The sequence below is a fragment of the Cyprinodon variegatus genome, unplaced genomic scaffold, assembly GCF_000732505.1.
Source record: "Cyprinodon variegatus isolate N-32 unplaced genomic scaffold, C_variegatus-1.0 Scaffold12, whole genome shotgun sequence".
In the NCBI taxonomy this organism is placed as follows: Eukaryota; Metazoa; Chordata; class Actinopteri; order Cyprinodontiformes; family Cyprinodontidae; genus Cyprinodon; species Cyprinodon variegatus.
This window is the reverse complement of record NW_015150465.1, coordinates 2,545,195-2,565,814: the sequence shown is the minus strand read 5'-3', so window position 1 is coordinate 2,565,814 and position 20,620 is coordinate 2,545,195. Positions and strand designations below refer to the sequence as shown.

At 38.7% G+C, this 20,620-nt stretch overlaps 1 protein-coding gene across 25 annotated transcripts in view; it reads left to right on the top strand.

Annotated features, from left to right (window-relative positions):
• The first annotated feature begins 7,083 nt into the window (after positions 1-7,083).
• Positions 7,084-20,620, top strand: part of LOC107089041 (calcium/calmodulin-dependent protein kinase type II subunit gamma) — a 60,870-nt gene continuing 47,333 nt past the window's right edge. For 8 of the 25 annotated variants that reach the window (XM_015381651.1, XM_015381624.1, XM_015381616.1 and 5 more), the window contains exons 1-2: positions 7,085-7,267; positions 13,816-13,910. In XM_015381651.1, the coding sequence (XP_015237137.1) occupies positions 7,203-7,267; positions 13,816-13,910 (160 nt within the window). In that variant the 5' untranslated portion in view covers positions 7,085-7,202. Of the gene's footprint in view, positions 7,268-13,815; positions 13,911-20,620 lie in introns of all 25 variants that reach the window. The other 17 variants (XM_015381675.1, XM_015381710.1, XM_015381761.1 and 14 more) reach the window with 4 other exon arrangements.

Here is a 20,620-nt window from a genome sequence, read left to right as displayed (position 1 = left end):
TTCGATAGCTCTTTGGTTTTGGCTATGGTTGAGTTTTGAGTCTGACTGTTTGAGGCTGTAGACAAATAAGTTCAAAGAGTTAGAAAGTGGAGGAAAGAAGAGGAACCTAAAGATATTGAGGCTTTATTGAAGGATGAGGCATTTGGAGGAACAATTTCAACAAGCAGCAACAAGCTAGTTGCAGGATTAATTGCCGGTAGAAGAAAACTTAGTTGAATCAAATCTTAGGTTGCTGTTCCTCAAAGTTCCTAAACCATGCCTACTATAGCATTGATACATTTAATCTTAGCAAATATTTCAATTTAAAGGAAAAACAACTAACACAAAGCAGCATATAGATGTAAATAGCTTGTAGAGATTGTTAGATGATGCAGGAGTCACAACCTCATCCCTGTTTATCGCATCCATCATTAACATCATTTGATCTGGTCACTGTCTCCATAGTGTAAATTTGTTTGTTGGTCACACTTAATTAGGGTTTGATGAAATATGACATGCCCTTTTAGACTGCAGTCACTTCAGGAAACATCAGACACAAATCTCATTTAGGACCACGTGTGAAAGGGTCAGTGATGTCAGACTGTCATAAAGAAATTTGATCTTGGCAATATGTAGCTAAGAAAGTCACTTTTGCAAGCACTATGAATGAAGCTTTATTTTCATTTAATTACCTACAAGTCTAGTTAAAGTCCAACTATTGCTTTTAGAGATGCATTGATCCGATATACCTGGATCGGATATCGGCTCCGATATTCACTGATGAGCTGGTTCGGATATCAGGGATTTGTTGCGGATATCGGAGATCCAGTCCAGTGCACTTTAAATAGAACTGTATCTTTTCTTTTCTTTCTTTCCTTTTGCTGCTTATTTTTTAATAAATAACATAACGTATATTTAGAATATAATATTATAGAAAAAATCCCTTTATTGTCCCACAATGGAGAAATTGTGGTGTTACAGCAGCAAAAGGTTATAGCAGCAGGTTATAGCAGCAAAAGGTTATATATGTGTTCATTTGTTACATTTTTTGTACATTGTTTATGTCAAGGCTGAGGCCTTCACTCATATGGCAACTTGATTTACCTGAATAACAATTTGTATAATTTCTAAAACTGTAAGACTTTGAGATAATTTTGCTTCTATTTATCATCCTCTTTCTAGTAGTAAGATAAACTTGCTTCCTAATGCCAGCTTAGCACAGTTGCCATTTTTTGACCTATAAAAATAAGAACATACAGTACCTTTCTGGAATGGCACATTTTTCTTGTCTTTCTGGTTTAACTGCGGTGTGAAAGACAAAAAGGGCCACTGTATTTCACATCTAAATCCCAGGAGAAAAGAGAGTAACAAACAGCCAAACTTGAATTCCCAGACACTTAAATGCATTTTATTTCATAAAACAGAACATGATAAAATGCTTTAGTTCCACTTACTTTGCAGAATTTGCCAGGGATTTTGTAAAAACGTGGGAATGAATAAAACTCGTTGGTATATGCAACTGCAATAAATTTAAATTAAAGCTTTTTAGAAAGGATGCCAACGTGGATGGTTGCTGTATATGTGTGCCATCATAATGGTCTGACAGAAATGTGATATAAATAAGCCTTACATTTTCTTAAAAATTGCATAATTTGTTCCAAATGTAATCCTTCTTGCTCCTTGTTTCCTCCTCTGCTCCTGTGTTTCTTCTGAACCGGGCAAGGCGTAGTGGTGTGTGGTCGGCGTGAGATAACAAAGGCTGAGGAGTTCACAATTATATAAGTCCTGTGGAGGCTGTGGAGGAAGAGGAGGAGAGGCAGCAGGGTTAGCACGTAGGAAAAGGAGGGCAGGAAAGGGCCAGTGTAGCTTTCGTTGCAGTGCTCATTTGTCTTGCACACTGAGAAACACGCACACACGACTGCTGGCCTCCTTTTCGCTGCTCCTCATCACAGATTCAGCAAATACTGCCTCGCAATATCTGAACTTTTCACTGTTTTATGTTCCCACGCTGACAACCACGCATGAAGATTTTCAAGTGAAATCACTATTATGCCCCTTTTTTCTGGTTTTCTCTCTCTCTCCATTGCTGTCAGAGCTGTTTGCTGTCCCACCTCTGGGCTGGAGTGCTGAGCAGGCAGACACACACACACACACACACACACACACACACACTGAGCCTTTAACTGTAACTCTCCAACTCCATAGCTGCCTGCAGCCCCACCCGCCTGTCCTCTGATGGCCTCCCACTCATGCCACATTAAACATTTAGTAAGGCACTCTGGATCTGTGTGACACCATCTTTTAGCGCCGCCAAGCTAACAGCCTTCACTCTGTGGAAAAAAACATAGGTACACGCCTGTCAGTGGAAACCTGATATAGCGGTTGCAATGTTCCCTCTGCCCCTTCCTGTCCCTTTTATTTACCTACAAGTGCAAACTCTCAGTTACAAGGTTGTTTCAGAGAGACCTTTGGGTTCAGATGAAGACCATCTTTCATCAACAAACACATGAAGAGTGTTGTTGTTCGTTTGTGCAGCAATTCACCAAGGTTTTAAATACATTAGCTTATCAACATGATCAAAAAAGTTAATTTAGTTCAGTTATTCAGTTAAAAAAACAATAATAAAAAGGAAAACTGAAGTTATACTTTCTAAGAAACTGAATTTTAGTTGATCACATATTGATATTTGGTCTTGTTTCATGTGTGTATTTGCAAACTGTAATTGCGTTTTCCTCATAAGATGCCTTTCCAACCATATCGGTGAAGGAACTGTCCCTATGTGGATAATGATAACCTTTTAGCAGCTTCAGTCGGCATATTCACAAGGTTATTGTTTTTTTCTCCATGTTGATTCATGCATTTTCGCATCAAAACAAGTTGATGTTTACAACACAGCAGACATCTCCTTATTGAGCACTATTATGGCCACGTATTCCAACCGTAATGGTTTTATTTCAATAAGTTGAATTGTCCCTCTCTAAATGCTTAAATCAGGGATGAAGCACACGTTTGTTGCTCTGTAGCTTTCTTACTGTATCTTGGCTAATTTGTTTTTATACACCATAAAGTGCAACTAATGTCATTTTACCTCAAACAATCCTCATGTAGTTAAAAATAAATTATCTATGTTTGTATAAAGTACGTGTAAATATCCAGTTTAATCTGTTCTTTTCTGATCATATTATACATTCTCGAATGTATCTGTAGGCCGATGTTGGCAGAGTACAGAACAAGTCCCAGATTTATCCGACAAATGTGAGAGAAAAAAAATGACAAGAACTAAAATAATATCAGTGTCACAAAGTAGCATCATGCAAATGTGCTTGCATTTAATAAAAATGTATGAAAATGTGAGAGTAACAAGGAATGACAAAATATAATTTAACTGCTAATTAGAAAATAAGAAGGCTAGCAGAATTATGATTAATGTAACCACAATTTATCAGGGAGTATAACAGCACAAGGAAGCAAAGAACAACAAAAATATATCAATAAAGGACTATAAATATATTTTTTTTTTTAAAAGGACGAAACCCAACCAATAACTGACATAATGCAAACATGATGATTTATATCAATTCTGCAGTAATAAAAGAGTTCAAAGGATATTTTAAAGATAAAAGGAGTTTTGGTGATGCTTGACTGTCAGACCCTTATATTTTTTATTTTACTTAAATTCCCTTTAGCCTATCTACATAGAGCCAATTTGCTACCAATATCCAACTCAATCCAACTATTATTTAGATTACTCCCATTAGGGAGTCCAGCCTAATCCATCATAGAGTCAGGATCAGGCCCAATAACATACAGTTTAATTAAATTTAAGTTATAATGAAATACAGTAATATTATTTAAAAAAAAAAGAAAATTAGATTTTGCAAAAGCTGCAACATGAATTAATACAAAAAGACATACAACAACCTACTTTTAAAAATGTTAAAAAGGTAAAATTATGTTATATAGAGCCTAAACTAAATAAAAAATAACTCCATAGAGAAACAAAGTCACCAAGATATTGTAATCCAATCACCTGAAATCATATTTGCCCGGTCTGAGGAATGTCTTTGTTTCTAAGGAGATAAGAGTGGCCTTCTGCCCTCTTGGCCTATCTTAAAGTATGTGGCTACTGCAGAGAGCAGCTGCCTAAGGGTTGGGTGTATCCCAGTAATTGCAGTAAAATGCTGTTGGGGTCTTCTATGCAACAGTTGGAGCATGTAAGAACAGAAAAATGCTTGGACTTCGAATTGTTTTCATGAAGTGACTTGTCCACTGATGGAGACAACATAGAGGGTTTAAGTTATCTCATTCTTTTGCAGTTTTTAGCAGACAAACAAGCTGAAATGGCAAGTAGGAGGGTGTGTGATGCCAGTCCAACTGCTGTTACTACTTGTTAGTTCTAGTTAGATATTTGGATGCAGTCTTTCTACTTGTCGCCACATCGAAAAGCTGTCTTTTAACACTAACCTGTTGAAGATGGTACAAGATGCTAAAGGGCATGGAGTATTGGGAATGTTTACATGGCGAAGAACCAACAGATGAAATGGCTTTAATGCAATCATTCACATCATTTGTTTACCATAGACTTAAAAACAAGTACCAGTAAATCTATTGGGCTATGTACGGGCGAGAATTGGGGTATATCCTGGACAGCTCGCCAGTCTGTCGCAGGGCAATACAGAGACACAAAGAAACACAAGTACGCACACACACACACACCTAAGGACAACTTAGGAAAAACAATTAACCTAAAGGTCAAATTTTTTGGACTGTGGGATGAAGCCGGAGTACCCAGAGAGAACTCATGCATTCACGGGGAGAACATGCAAACTCCATGCAGAAAGACCCCGGACCCGGAATCAAACCCTGAACATTCTTGCTGCAAGACAACAGCGCTACACACTGCGCCACTGTGCAGCCCTTCTTTCAAGCACTGTATACAGAAACTATCACCATGTGGCATAAAGTTTGTCATTTACAAGGCATTACTGATAACAAACAATTTTAGACAACACTTAGGGCTAGACATGATCAGCATCAATATCTAGGTAGGATGTAGTGTCTAGGGGGAGTGGTAGCCCAGTGGTTATAGCAGGGTGTGCTTGTGCCTAAAAAAAGCTGCAGTTTTCCTGGTTTAAATCCAACTTACTGCAACTCCGGGCCCTTAAGCAAGACCCTCAGACATAGAATACTCCCTATTTGTTCTGTTGTGTATTCTGAACAGGTGTTATGCATATCTTAGTTTTATAAAGAATGTGTTTGAGTCTTATTGCCTTCCAATCATCACAAAACAGTCTGCAGGTTGTCTTCTAACCACTAACAGCAGCAAGTCCATTTTGTCCACAAAACTGCAGCTTTTCTATTTTGACCAGAGTCCATTAGCCTAAGAGGTGGCTTTGAATGAAAATACTCGGACTCACCTGGTGGGCGCCTATAACCAAGCCACACTCAAATTGCCTCAATTAGCCTTTCTTCACCATAGTAATACTCAGCTAGAACTTCAACAATCTGTCTTCACCATGTCTAGATGCGTAAATGCAGGCTCGGACTGGGAACGATTTTCGGTCCTGGCATTTTTCCATCTACACCAGCCCACTTATGGATCACCCCCCATAACGAAAAAAAAAATTTGAAGCTCAGTCAAACGCATGCATCTCACATGTGAAAGACAATATGAATACACATTGTGGAGTAACCGATCTATCTTCAAGCATCACACGACAACCATCACCAAGATGGTTCCATAATGAAGTTTTACTGGCTTTGGTTATTAACACGGATGCAACAGTGACTGCTGCTGCATAACGTCCACACTTGCACAAAGCCAGCTAGACACACACTCACACATACTAAGTCTAAAACGTAAGCTTGAGTGTTGTAAAAACACCAATATAAAACAATAGAATATAGAGGCAGACAGGCAGTTCTTCAAGAATCAATACATGAAAGCTCAGCGGTGTTTAAGCATTCACTGCCAGTCTAGGTGGCATGTGGGCAATGGAATAATGAATAATGTAAACAGATGCAAAACCCCATCATGCACCGCAACGTATTTTTGCAAAATATTCGAACAGTAGTTTGGTTTAAAGTAAGTATTTTAGTTTTTATTATAATTTAGTTTGTTGTAAGTCATTTACAGTTTGAAGAAATAGATAATTACACCATACGCCAACCGTCACAAGGATGTGCATGACAAGGAAGGGCTATATTGCATGCATCATTTAGGTAGTTAACACTGTATTACTTCTTGAGCTCCTTGAGTTATTTACTGTCCGAGGTAGGTGCTTTGGCTGAAGAGTAAGTGTTGGGGCCGGTATGATTTAGGGAGGGCCAGCCCTTGCACACTGAAATTAGGACCGGCCAGATTACCAGTCCGAGCCTGCCTAAATGGATTGAATGTAAACCTAAAGAAGTGGCTAGAGAGTGTATGTTCAACAATATGACCTGAAAATATTTCACATTATTCCAATGTTTGGTGTTGTAACATGTAGGTTTATGTCTCTTTGCTTGTTGTCAGGAAAGCAAACAGTCAGAAAAAGAATGAGGAATGAGGAAAAGCAGGGTTTTTCTTTACTCTTTGCCCTAAAGCATGCTTGTTTCGTAACCTGTCTATAAGGATGAGTCTGCTGCAGTGAGCTGTGACTCCCAGGGGTTGGGTGTATCCCAGACAGTGCAGTAAAATGCTGTTGGGATTTTCTTTGGACTATCTGAGGCAAGAACAGAAAAGGGGCTGGAAACTGCTTTTTTATTTATTTCTTTTTTTCTTATTTAATTGATAGTCAGTCAATGCACCGTCCATCTTGCCTTTTTTTCAATTCATCGAGCTCTATATGCTGTCCAAAAAAGTAAGTAAAAGACACATTTCAAAGCACCTCACATTTTCAATGACTTCATTAAAACTGGAGGCGCTGGTCTCATGCCGCACGTGCCAATTCTCGCGAGGATTTCATCTCCCCTTTTTACGAAACACACACTCACACACATCATCATCATCATCATCATCACCACCACTCCTCCCCCCTGCCCCTCCCTTTCCGTATCTGCTCGCCTCTCTCCTCTCTCTTCAGTCTTGCTTTGCCTGTCAGAAAGGTGCTCCACTACCGGAGGCTAGGCTACCCTCCTCTCGGACCCCCCTCCCCCGTGCGAGAGCCAGCCGCTATCGAATCCCCCCCCTCCCCTCTGCCCAAGGCTCGGGCTCCCCACCCCTCTTTCTCACGGGTCCAACCATGGCGACCACCGCTACTTCCACCCGGTTCACCGATGAGTACCAGCTGTACGAGGAGCTCGGGAAGTAAGCAGCATCGTGTTTGGCTTGTCGTTTTGTCCCCCACCCCCGCAGCAGCACCACTGAAAGCAGCCTTGCTTGAGCGTTATTTCTAAGTAGCAAAAGCGTAGCAGTTTGTATGTAGCATAAATAACACATTTTTAGTTGGTTTTGTTTATTTTTGTGGAACTGGCGCCGTTATTGTGGGCTTAAGTAGCCAGTCGCGCGCTGTCGGCTAATCGAACTAGCATCTCCCGCAGTAACGGTTAGTAGCCGACGAGCTACAATGGCTGATATTGATAAACTAGCCGAGTTAGCCCGTTACTGTTTCTCCTGAAAATAGGTGGTAAATACACATTGGGTCTGGCTGCAGTGACAGCTGTTTGCCCTTCCGTGTTCGCCAGCCGGTATTTTCTGGTCTGTTGAAGCCGACAGCGGGGCCCCGGGAGACTCCGGAGTCGCAGCCCTCTGACATTTAACCGGCCCACGGCTCTGGTCTGACAGCTCCGTGCGGGCTCCGTGTACCTGCTGCTAACTAGGCCGGCCTCTGGATATCTATCCCCCCTCTTGAATAATTTGTGTAACTGTGCAAAGTTGGGCTGCGTACCCCTGAATCTGTAAGGGAGGAAGTTGTGCTAGGGGGTTGTGTGTGCAGTGTGATGTCAGTTCACTGATGCCACCATCAGTGTTGTCAATATAAGCTTTCTCCTCATGGATCTATCATACAGCTGCTTCTCAGCTATTGTCGTCCTTTACTGGGTAGGAGGCAGGGGTGTGTATTCTCGGTATTGTGATGACTGTTACACACAATTATGTGACCCAAATACTTCACCAATTGGAATTTTATTGCCACTGCTAAATGTTTTTATCGACCTTTGTCACAAAGACCTTACCCTGAATAGTGCTTAACACCGTTACTCATTTTTATCAGTAGAAATACTGGATACATGCATTTTACTACGAGTGATAACTTGTATTTACTGCTATTTTGTTGTATTATCTGAATATCAAGTAATCCCTCTAATAACCTAATATTAGAAAACTGAGCTGGCAAAGTTGGCATTATTACCGGTAACTGAAATATTTTTATGAGAGATGTTTGCTTGATATAGGTTTGCATTAATTGTATATTTAATACAGCCACATGAAAGAAACATTTGTAAACTTAAGCTAAACTGAATAACATTACCTAAAAATGTAATCTCAAATAAAAATGATGATGTAGGCAGATTGTTAATATTGTTATAGATTGTAACAAAGCAGCCAACATTAGCAAAGTCATCTAAAAGAGCACTGAGACATTTCAAATTAAAAAGTTCATTTTTGTAGGTTAAAATTTATTTACTTGAGTAATTTGTGTTCTTGTGTTCATATATATATATATATATACATTAAAAAAATTATCTGCCCTTATGATAATAGATGGATGAATGTCAGGTAATTTATTCGTAGACTCATTTTTAAAGGTCGGGTTTGTTATTGTTAAATATCAAGTTGACATCCTGTTATTAATCTTTAAGGACCAATTTGTTGATGGATCCCTGTTCCAAGCAATAGAAATTGAAATTCGACATCTTCCACAAGGTGTGGGGTTTGTTAAGTGCTGGATAAGAAAACCAGTTTCACAGCTTCTGGCCTTAATCAAAGGTGTTTAAAGTCACTGATTAGTTGGTGTGAGCCAAAACTATGGCAATAATTTGTAGTTAGTTTTTTTAAAGCAAACAATAAACTAAATGTCTTCATACTTAGAGCAGAAACTTGGCAGTAATAAAAATAAAAGTTGCATTTGTGGATCTTGTATATGCTCCTCCCAAAACTCACAAACAATTCCTATACACCAATCTCGGGCTAGGAAATTAATTTCATTTTAATATCACAATTTACCAAAACACAGTTTTTTTAAATTCACATTCAGTTTTAACGCACTCAAAGTTTTGGTCCTAATTTTTTTAGCAAAAGTATAACACTAACTTTCTCGCTCCAGACCTTTATGTGGTGGTAATACACTTACAGTTAAGGACTGTGTATACTCCTGCAGCAGTGCGTCGTAGTCTGTTTTAGCAGGTATGATGGATAAAATTTTGATTTATGCCCTGAAAGACTGGCTGTGACAGTGTGTTTTGGCTGCGGATACCAACCAACAGACTGTCGCACAGAGCTACAAACTATCATCCTTTACGGTGTCTGGGATATTGCCCGAGGTGTGCCAGGCGTTGTGGACGGCACTACAGCCAGAGTTTCTGCCATTAGGTACCAAACAGGAAATATGCATAGTGTAGAGTGGATGTAGAATTGACCAATCAGAGGCCTCCTTTCTCCCCTCCCTGTGCCGGGGGGTGGGGGGGGTGGGTTGGGGGTTTGACTGCTCAGAAAGGCAGTCAACCTGGTTTCTGTGCATAAAGCAGGCTTTAGTTTGTCACTTTTCAAAGACATTCCTCAGACCTCACTTATGATGTTCTCAGATCTATGGTTGTACCCATTGTTCTTGAGTAAAATCACTTGAATGAGCCTTTTCTGACACTCCCCACTACTAAATAGGCAATAAAATGTAAGATTCGTGTTTTGTCATTGTATACTCAAAGCTGCAATATTCGCATCTTGTGGGAAATCAAAAATTTTGTTTTTCGGGAAATCTTTAAGAATTATTTACTTCAGATTCAATCAAGATGATTTCTGTGGATTTGAACTAGAAAGGATCAAATGCAATCCACCTTCCCACTGCAAAATCTCCCTTTAATGTAGTGCTAATAGACTACATGAGTTCTTTGAAATCATTGGTCAGTTTTCTATGACCCTCTACCTTCTTTAGTGGTCTGGTTTTCGAGTGCTGTTGTCCAGCCAGCTGAGCAGTTTGTGAGCAGACCCAATCAGCCCAACAACAACCCAAGATCTGCTTCCTGTCTTATTTCCAAATAAAGGTCTAAAACATAGACCATTTCAAACTTTAGAAATTCAACTTCATACTTTCAGAATCCCACAGGTTGCAGACATAGATTTGGTCACTATCTACCCAGGATTTGCTAATCTAGAAGCAAAGGAACGGCAGAATAAACACACATGTTTCTAAAACATAAGGAACTAAACTTAATGCGCCCTCCCTGCAAAGGTCCGAAATGCACGACGATACAGCCATGTTAGCCGAACCGACTAGCCACCAACTCTCCCTAAATAGCTTTATCCACTGTTTTTCCTCCAGTCAGAAGAAGTTGATTGGATGGAAGATAATAGTCCTTCAGACTGCAAGTTTCCTTAGTCAAGTTTCCTTTGTCATTCTGTATTTGGAGATTGGTTAGAAGTGTGATAGATGTAACTCGATTTTACTCGATTTGGGGAATAAAAACGGGCTCTTTTGAGAAAAACGGCAAATTCAAAATTAAGTTTTAGTCGGTTACATTGTTTCGTTTGATTATAATTTGGTGAAAAATAAATATTTTGTTATATTTCACAAAGAATTGATTTTAGAGATGTTAAAAAGGGTTTATTAATTTTTGTAAGTAAAGCACAGGAAAAAACACACCCTTTTGTAGATTGGGTCAAAATGTACAGAACCAGATGCTTAAATGTTCATTTCATTTATATCTCTGTATCTTTGCTTTAGTTAATCTCATCTACATCAGTCTTTGCACAAGTAATGTACACAAAAGGAACTGTTGTCTAAAAGTATATTGCCGTATTCATAATATTTCTTAAACCTTTATGTAGTGTGAAATGAAAACTAAATGAGGCGAGGGGGGCAAAACATATTTTTTGTTTTTTTTTTAATGTAAGATTTCTTTTGATAACAGAAGTATTGATATAGGCCTATAGTATGCACTTCCTTAAAAAATACACTTATTTTAGCACAAATTTCATAAGAACCCCTTGCTGCATCATAAAGGCTCTGTGTCATATTTATTATGTACGTTTATTAGACATTTTTGACTAAAAAAAGGCATCCTTCTTGTGAAATTGGGCTGTGAATGAAATTTCAAATGTGCAAAAAATATGTGCAAAATATGTCAAATTTCACACTAGTTAAATCACGTTTAATTAGATTATTGTCTCTGGGAATGATGTTTGATGAAATAGGAGATAATTTACAAATCTAATCTATCAGCCATGGCATGGCATAGCCTCTCCCCGGTTTTTGTGATGGCAACAGTTTTTCCCTTTTATTTCTCAATAAAATTTCTGATAGGTTTGGACCAGTGAAATACTCTGCCTGTTTTCCTTTTGCCATGGTTTTTCAGTGACGTCCATAAACGACTGCATGTCCTGCTTATGTATGCAGCTACACTGATTAGCTGAACCTGTCTTGGATTAGTGACATTTAGTAAGTGAGGCATCCTTTTGGTCAAACCCAGCAAGAGTGGCTTGGTGTGCAGCCTTTAACATGTCAGAATAGGCCATATGTAGTCTTCCCTTTTTGTTTTTCTTTATGAACTATATATAATGATTAAAATCATGCAACCTAACACCCTGTGACACAAGAGTACCAGTTAAGATGTGAAAATTGAAAAGGAATACTATTAATATTAAAGGTTCATTTGGGAGACTTTGGATCCTAGTTTTTGGTTTTATTTTTATTAGGTTTTTGCACTTTAAGGTCTGAATTGCAAGTTCCATTTTGGACTAAATCTGATTTTGTAAAAAAAAAAAAATAATTTAACCTACTACCTAATAGTACTTATTGTTGTTAAGCTAATAAGTTATATTAAACTAATATTTAAAGGTACAGTGGAGGATGTTCTTTTTCTCAGTGGATCCTTAAAATAAGCCCCTTATTTTGATGATCCATTTTCACTTACCGGTGGTGAGTCTGAGTGAAAAAATTGCAAATCCTCTTATGCAGAGTAAGCTTGTATGAGCGATGCAAACAGCAACTTATACACGGAGCATGTACGAGGAGAAATGGGGTCCTGAATGCTCTTGTACACGTTTGAAAGGCGTTCTCCCTCAGGAGCGGGCACAGGGTTGTGCATGTGCATTTTTTTAAGCGGAGAGGGCAGGTCTCATCTAAAATTTGCAGAAGTCCTCTTCAATACCTTAGGTCAGTAAATACAGCCACAGATTCTCTAAACCTAATACATTTTATTGCATATTAGTTTGGAAAATAGTATAATACATCTTTGTGCTATTTAGAAATAAGTTTTGTCTTTTTAGAGAGGTAGCTCCTAATATTTTTCATGATAACAAATGCCAAAAGAATTAGTTATTGCCAATATTACTGATAAATAATATCAGGCTTAAAGAGGGAAAACTTGTTTATCCTAACCTTTTCCAACCCCACAGAGTAATTCTTCCTACGCTTCACATAAATAAAAGTTAAACAAAAAAAAAAAAAAACACATTTTGTGACTGATATTTTATTTTCCTTTTAACCATAGACACCACCAAAATTACTGCTAATAAAAATAACGTCAAGACAGGAAGCCGCATAGAGTGGCTGCCCACGCCGCACCTGTCAGAAGCCCATGTTAATACCACTGGAAAGTGCAGAGTTTGGGTTTTAATTTGAAAGGATGCTTGTGTGGCTAACAGAAGAGTGTTGCATGGACTTGGTGTGTGTATTTTTTATATAGCATCCATTTGTTTTCATTGATTTATTTATTTATTGCTGCTTAGAGGTGAAATGTGGTATTTTGGTAATTTTTGTTGGTGGATGTGCAAAATCCAAAACAAGTTCGAAGCATAAGGGAAGACCGGTCTTCAGTCCTCTAACCGTGTAGCTGTTCCTTCTTTGCTCAAACAATGCAAAGAAAATCCGACTACCAATGTAAGGTGTCTGCCCTTATTTTTACTGAAATTACCGTCAGCAGCAGCTGGAGGAGGAGGACGAGGACACTGCTCCTAGAGATATACTGCCCTTTATTTTCAGCTGCCATACCCACTCTATGCCCAGCAATTTAGATAAATCAATAGCACCAGTTGCCTAGCTAGTATACATACCTACATTCTGTCCAAGGTGGATCTGGCCTCTGATTCTGCTTTGGACTCATCTCAGCGTTTCTTATGTTAATGTATTATACCATTTCTTCTTCTGACACAGTTTATTACCATCGAGGGACTGGCTGGTACTTGTGTCACCTGTCAGCTTTCATTTGCTCTTAAATAATTGAAGCTACGGACAGAGTGCAGCAGAAAGTAGCAGCAGGTTTCGTGTCATCAGGAATAGTGAAAAGTTGCCTTCAGATGACGGGAAAGCTGGAGGATTTGCTGAATACACAGGCTGCTCCAGAAGGCTGTGTAATTATGTTCTCCCCAAAATGCATGCAGGGCATTTCTCTAGGTCAAAGCGAAACTCTTGCTTTTGTGTTTTAGCATATTTATATCAGTGAATTAATAACTTTTTTTTTCTTCTATAGCCATGGTGTTTGCTTTTGCAAAGTTTATTGAATTGTATTTATATGAAAGAATACCAGATGTGATATTACTGCTGATTATCTGAGCTGATGCCTTGATAGTAATGAGTACAGTTACAAACAAACCACTCTGACTAGACTAAAGCACAGCTTCAAATGTCACACTGGTGAATGTGCTAGGGAGCGCATGTGAAAAGGAACTAATCTTTGGTTGTTTGTGCCCTTTGTTCTTAGGGGAGCTTTTTCAGTGGTGCGTAGGTGTGTAAAGAAGTCATCGGGACAAGAGTATGCTGCAAAAATTATCAACACTAAGAAGCTTTCTGCAAGAGGTATGGTATCCCCAGGCACGCACACTCGACGCAGACACAAATAACGCGCATGCATGATTTGATTAGTTAGCTTTAAGTGTGAGAAATTGGTTTTGCTAAACAACTCTCTGCTCAATCAAAAAAATAACTAAAAGTGAAACACAAGTGTTTGTACCGCTGAAAATAAATGCTGTACAATCCTATCAAGGTTTTAGTTATTTGATTCAAAAAGTGAAACTCTTACACAAAGAGGGATATATTCATAGATTTGGCCTCTATTGCTATGGGGAAAAAAACAGTTTCCCATTAATGCATATATTCTCTAAGACTACTGACAAATGAAATGTTGACCTAGCCTAAAATCAGTCCAAGCATTGCTCAGTAAATACATTCAGCATATTGACTACACTGTAATGGTATTAATTACTGCTGCAATATTAAGTGTCATGGGAAATGTGAGCCTGTGGCTCTAGTGAAATGTTAAGCTAGGCCAGGTTGTTCTTATGGCATTCTTTAGGTTGTCTGCACTGAGCAGCCAGATCCCATTGTCATCAAACCAGGGGTTACTGCTTGTATTGTGGACAGGTGCCAAGTCCTGCTGGAAAATGAACTCTGCATCTCAATAAAACTTGTGTGCAGAGGGAAACATGAAGTGCTCTTAAATATGCTAGTAGATGGCTTGACAACGATAAAGTGAGGACCAACAGCAGCAGATTACGCAACTCCCCAAATAATCACAGACTGTGGAAACTTCACCCCGGATCTAAAGTAATCTGGATTCTGTGCCTCCCTTGTTCAGACTCTGGGGACCCCGATTTCTAAATAAAAGGATTTATAGTTTGCTGGACAGCCGTCAAATAAGCAGTCCTCTCTATTATTCTCTAAAGCATAACAAAAAAATTCAGTTTTTAAAATATTTTGTGAAAAATCAAACTTTTCTAAAAAATATACATTTCACATAACCATTAGGTCTAAAAGAAAAAAAAAATCCTCATAAGTAACAAAAAAAGATCTATTCAGCACTGTATATCACAACGTAGAGTTACTTTATATTTTCATTTTTTTATATTAATTTAATAAGTAAAACTTTTACTAACATTCTGATGAACTAAGACACATCTGAGCCAGTTTACCTTGATTTGATTGGTTTCCAGGTAATGCAGCTTTAATAGAATAATGAAATGATGGGTTCTGCATGCATTGCAGTATCCGTTTAAACAGCTTTAATTGAACAGCATTTACTGCAATCTGTACAATTGAATGAGAAAGGGAAAAAAATCCAACAGTTCAAACAGCAGAGGAAATCTTTTATTAAGCTGTGTCTCACTGGTGTTATCAGCAACTTTCTAATGGTTTATTGATGCTTTTTATAAACCCATAATTAAATAAGTTGCTGTAGTGGCTTCTTTGTCGTATAATTAATCGACACAGGCTCCTGCTTTAAAGGCGGCAGACTTTAGGGCCAAAATTCAGCTGTAAGATATTAACATCTGTTAATTTAAAAACATAGATTTCTTCATAGTTTTCAAACCCACCTTGCTTTCTTCCATTAGCTTCGCACCTCTCTCTCAATGCTCGTCTCTGGTCTTTCTGTCAAGGGGGATTGGTTTGTATTGAGGCTAATCCACTTATGTTCAATGCATCTTCATCAAGCACTAAGACCCCAAAGACTCCATAGGCGCCTCCCTGTTTGCCCTTTTGTTGACTGTGATGGTATTTGTCCGCATGGAGACGAAGAGAGCAGAGTGATGCTAATAGAGCATGTCTGTTTGGTGGGAGCTTGTAATGCTATTATTGTTTCATCCGTACCATCAAGTGTCCACATAGTGCAGCTTCTTGTATTAATGTCCCAGCCATGAAAAGTAAGAGCTCAGCAGAAAGCTGTGGGCTCTTTGCAGAGGCAGAGGTGTGTCTGTGTGTTTGTGGCTGTCTACTTGGAGAAGAGGATGAATTGTAAAAGCCTAGCCCTGCATATTTAGTGAGACCTCTCACCAAAGAAGCGAGATAAAGTGAAATCAAATAAGAGATGTGTGAACAGGTTTGCTTTGCACTTGGAAAATAAGAATAGGCAGCTTTAGCGATGGGTGCTGCACCTTAAACAAAAGTCCAAGTTCTCCACCTTGTAGAATTTGGGTGGTGTTTATTTTTATTATTGTTTTGTATTTATTCCTACGCGGCCTGGTGGATAAGTCTTTCAAAGCTCTAGTAAACACTGCAGTAATCTGTGAAAGGGGGAGGGGAAGGGAACTAAAGAACAAGCCAAGGAAACTTAAAGAGAGGGTGTGATTGATTTCTCAACAGAATCACTGATTTTATTAGTTATGTATAAAAAAAATACCCTAAATATAACACTATTTGATAACATTTTAAGGTTGATGGGGGTATTATTATTTTAATGTGCAAATAATTTTGAAATCTAAAATTAATGATAGCAAAAATATGCAAACAACACTTGTATTTAGTGTTGAAACCATGTCAAATTAGCTTTGTATCTGAACACTGCATGGTACTTTTTTAGAGTATCCATACTCTTTCTTTAGGCATGATTTTGCTGGAAATTGTGCTGAATTTCTAAAATTTAGAGCAGCACAAATTCTAAACAGTCTTTATATTAATATTCACTGATATTATGATTATAATAAATTTGTGAAATTTGTATTGCTTCAGGGAAAGCGGTGACTAGAGGAGCAAAGCGGCCCACCTGGTCTTCTCTCTTTAAATAAAAGCAATTACATGTTATGGATTTACTTTTTACATCTTTGTGCATCTAATGCAATTTCTGCAGGCGTTATAAAGGTTATATCATGAGAATCATTAAACTGGCCCAAGTAAATCAGTTACTTTTACATGGCAGCACTAAAAGGCAGAATGAATTCTCTAATGTAGTTGTTGAAGTGACACAGGCAGCTAAGGCCTTGTTGCATTGTCTGCTGCAACTGTGCTGAGTCGGAGATAGTGAGACTTAACATGGGGGAGGAGGGTTCATGCGTATCTGGATCAAAACTATAATGACTATAATACATTAACCTTACTGCATGTAGTAATGTATGAATTCAGTATATTAACTGAATCCCCACAGCATTCCTATAATTTTACCAAAAAGAAGTCAGAAAGACGTGAAGTCATTCAAACAGGTAATTATTTTAATGCAACTATATGAGAGGAAACGAAACTTGAGTAAAAAAATATATTTAGATTATATTTATATCCTGTTTTGTAATCCAGAATCATTGGCGTCTTTATGCATGCATTATACATTATCTGTGGGAACATAGAACAGGTTTCCTCTCTGTTCTTTTTGCTCTGATTGCATGCAGGGCTTTCTAGATGACATTCCTTCTCCTACCTGTGAGACAGCGCTTAGGGAATTAGGGAGACTCACTGCAGCTCTATATGCTGTCGCAAGACCAGAGCAGTAGAACGATTGCTGCTTGCATGTGAAGTCACTAAACTTCCTAAAAGCACAGAGATTTGTCTGCAATTGATTTAAAAAAAAAAAATAAAAGTTGCTAAAAGGGTCTGAAATGTTCTCAAATATTGTGACAAAGTTACTAAGTTGGCCTGTCATTTCTATTTTATTTTCTTTACTACCAAGAACAGCAAAGCACACTCCAGCCACCAGTTTGACTCATACCCCAGCTAGCTTCACCGCAAGACAGATGGGAGGAGGCCCTGTTGTTTTTTCAAAATGCACCCAATATTAACATTTCATGATGCTTGAATTGAATTCAAACTCTTATGATTAAAATAGTAGTGTTTGAACGTTTACCTCTGCCTTTAACCCATCCCTTTGGGGAGCAGTGGGCTGCCATTGTGCAGTGCATGGGAAGTAGTGTGGGGTTAAGGGTCTTGTTCAGGGACGCAGAGCAGCAGTCTGCGAGAGTTGAACTCAGAACCTCTGGCACCAAAGTACAATGCTCTAACTATTAGGCTACAATTCCCCCCAAATAAGTGCATAGGCATACAGTATGCTAAACCATATGCTTTACATTGTTTTAACACTTTGTTTGTATTCATTCTGAAGGTGTGGCGATCAGTTAAATGTAGCGGAAACTCTGCTCTGACACTCTAATTGAAGATTATAACATTGAAGTACTTGTTGAAGATCATGAATTTTTAATTTTATGCCATTTAAGCCAAATTCAGGTTTATTAAAACCTAATGTAGTAACATTTTGATAATATTGGTAACAGTATATGCTTTTTTCCCTCCCCTCTCAAAACAGAAATTGCAGATGCACCAGCTCAACTGTGTTTTATGTCTTTAAATCAGTGGTCATTTCTTATTAGTGGAGCCATTACATGCTTTAATCCTTCATTGCAATTTATCCAGATTTCAAATATGCACAGACTCTATAGAAGGTTTCTAATATTTGACACTTAATTTGTTTTCTTTTTAAGTTTAAGTTTGTTTTAGTTTTTTTTCTCAGAGAAATGACAAGAAATGCCTCTTTTGTCGTACACACTAATCCAATGCAGATACAAGCATTTGTGTTTAGGCAAATAAGGACCTATACAGCTATCTTTAGTGAGAATGCCAAACCTTGTCCCTGAATTACTGCCATACTATCAGTATTGACTCTCCTCAGCTGTTCTGACACTATTTCCTCATCCTAACAGCTTGGATCAAACTCACCCAAAACAAGCTTGACTGAGCCTTCAGCTGAACTGTCAACTTTGTGTGGCTGATAAAGGGGTGTATATGCATGTGTGGCATTCTCACCATCCTTCCCCGCTAATCTAAGATGGCTTTGGGCCTTCCCAGTGGCAAAGCAGATGGCCAATTAGAGAGCAGCAGGAAGTGCCAGTAATTACCCCGCAGCCCTTTCTTTCCCGTCTTCCTTTACCACACTCTCTCTCACACCAACAAATAAGAAGATTGAATGAATTAATGCTGCAGCGACACTGCGCCGTGGTAGACCGTTTTACAAACACACACACATCGAAGAACTGTGATCCTCTTCCAGCAAATGGACGCTTCACGTAATCCTCTATCTATTTCTCTCCCCTTCTCTCCATCCTGCGTCACCGCTGTAATTAGAAGGTGGTTCAGGTCTCTATTGCCTTCAGTCGTTTCCTCACATTTTTAGAGAGATTTACACCTAGAGGGAGATTATTTGAAGGTACATGTAAAGCATACTTAAAACTACAACCCCCAACTTGTCAACCCTTTAGTCAAAAATAATTAAAACAAAGTGTAGAGTTTGCTACTTGATGCTGTTAGAAACCTAAAATGGTAAAATGCATATGGACGCTGTGCAAGGGCAGTGAGATAAGTGAAAGTTGTTGGCATAACTGCAGTGAATTTTATCAGGGGTTGTTGCTGCTCTGGGGAAATGAATGCAAATCTTAGTCAGCCTCTCTCTGTGTCTGTGTCATGTAATCGCCATGGAGCTGTGGGGAGTTAGTTGGCTTAACCACAGTGATGGCATACACACATCTACACACAAATAGTGGGTCCTCCACAGCTACGCCACCTGACCCATGACCTCAGCTGCTTCAGGGTTTGTTTTGTGGTTTCTTCATCCCAGTGGGATTAGATAGTTTATGTGTCAGCTAGTATACAAACCAACATCTCTAAAACTCCTGCAGCAAGCCACAGGATTCAGTTATTTCCACAAAAAAAAGGATGTAAGTTTATTCATGAAGTGGGTGTGTTTTGTTGTTGGATTTCCTCCCAGCTTGAGGAATGAATACCGGTTCTAATGCTGGCTTTCATAAGATTACCCTCTGCATACATGTTCATAAGCAAATGCTTACTGCAATATGCAGTTTTTTTTCTTTGACTATTGATACACCCATCAAAGAAATTAAATTAATTGGATCTTTATTTTTTTTTTTAAACTGCTGGCCTGTCAAGGTAGAGCTGAACCATTTAACCTCCAAAATATGGATTGTGTGATCTGTTTTAGGTTTAGTCTGTGTTTAAACCAGATAACTTGAAGTATCTTGCTCATAGGTGAGGGACTGAGCAAGAAATTGATAGAAGGGTTTGATTTTGTCATCTTCTTCTGTAATATGGCCGCAGCTTTTATCAACTAGGGTTAAGAAAGAGCTAGGACAGGATCATTTCTGTTTTGTTTTGGGGTTTTTTTCTCTATCTCATTCCGCTAAAGGGGAACACCGTTTTTTTTTTGGTTTTTTTTACATTGGGCCCTTGATTTTACCTTATTACATCATGTTCTACTCACCCATAATAGTTTTGTGTCATTTGAAGCCGTTCTGAAGATATTCTGTTTTTTTTTTTAATATCAAAGTAACGTCTTTCTATGGACAATAAGTTGAAGGCACAAACTAAAGTGTTCTTAATATATTCTTTATGGTACGCCAGCATTCATAACATGTAGGCGAATCGCTGTCCCCCAGACATCCGCGATTATATTTTTTGAAAACAAAGCGGAGTGTGTATGACGTCATCCGCGTGCGCCGGTTACCGTTCATTCTTCCTGTCCACTGAACTGCTGCTAGTTTTACTCACATGCCGCGAAGATGTCTAGTGCTACGACCACAGATGATCTCGCTCTCGAAATGGAATTGAAGGATTCAGATTAGCTAGCCGAATGAATAGAAGGGGTAGAGCGTAGCCGCCTGTGGCCCAGGCTGCCTGTCACAACTCCAGTCCGGTGCGCGGATGATGTCCTACACACTCCGCTTTGTTTTAAAAGAAATATAAAAAATATAACCAGGGATGTCTGGGGGAATGTGATTCGCCTACATGTTATGAATGCTGGC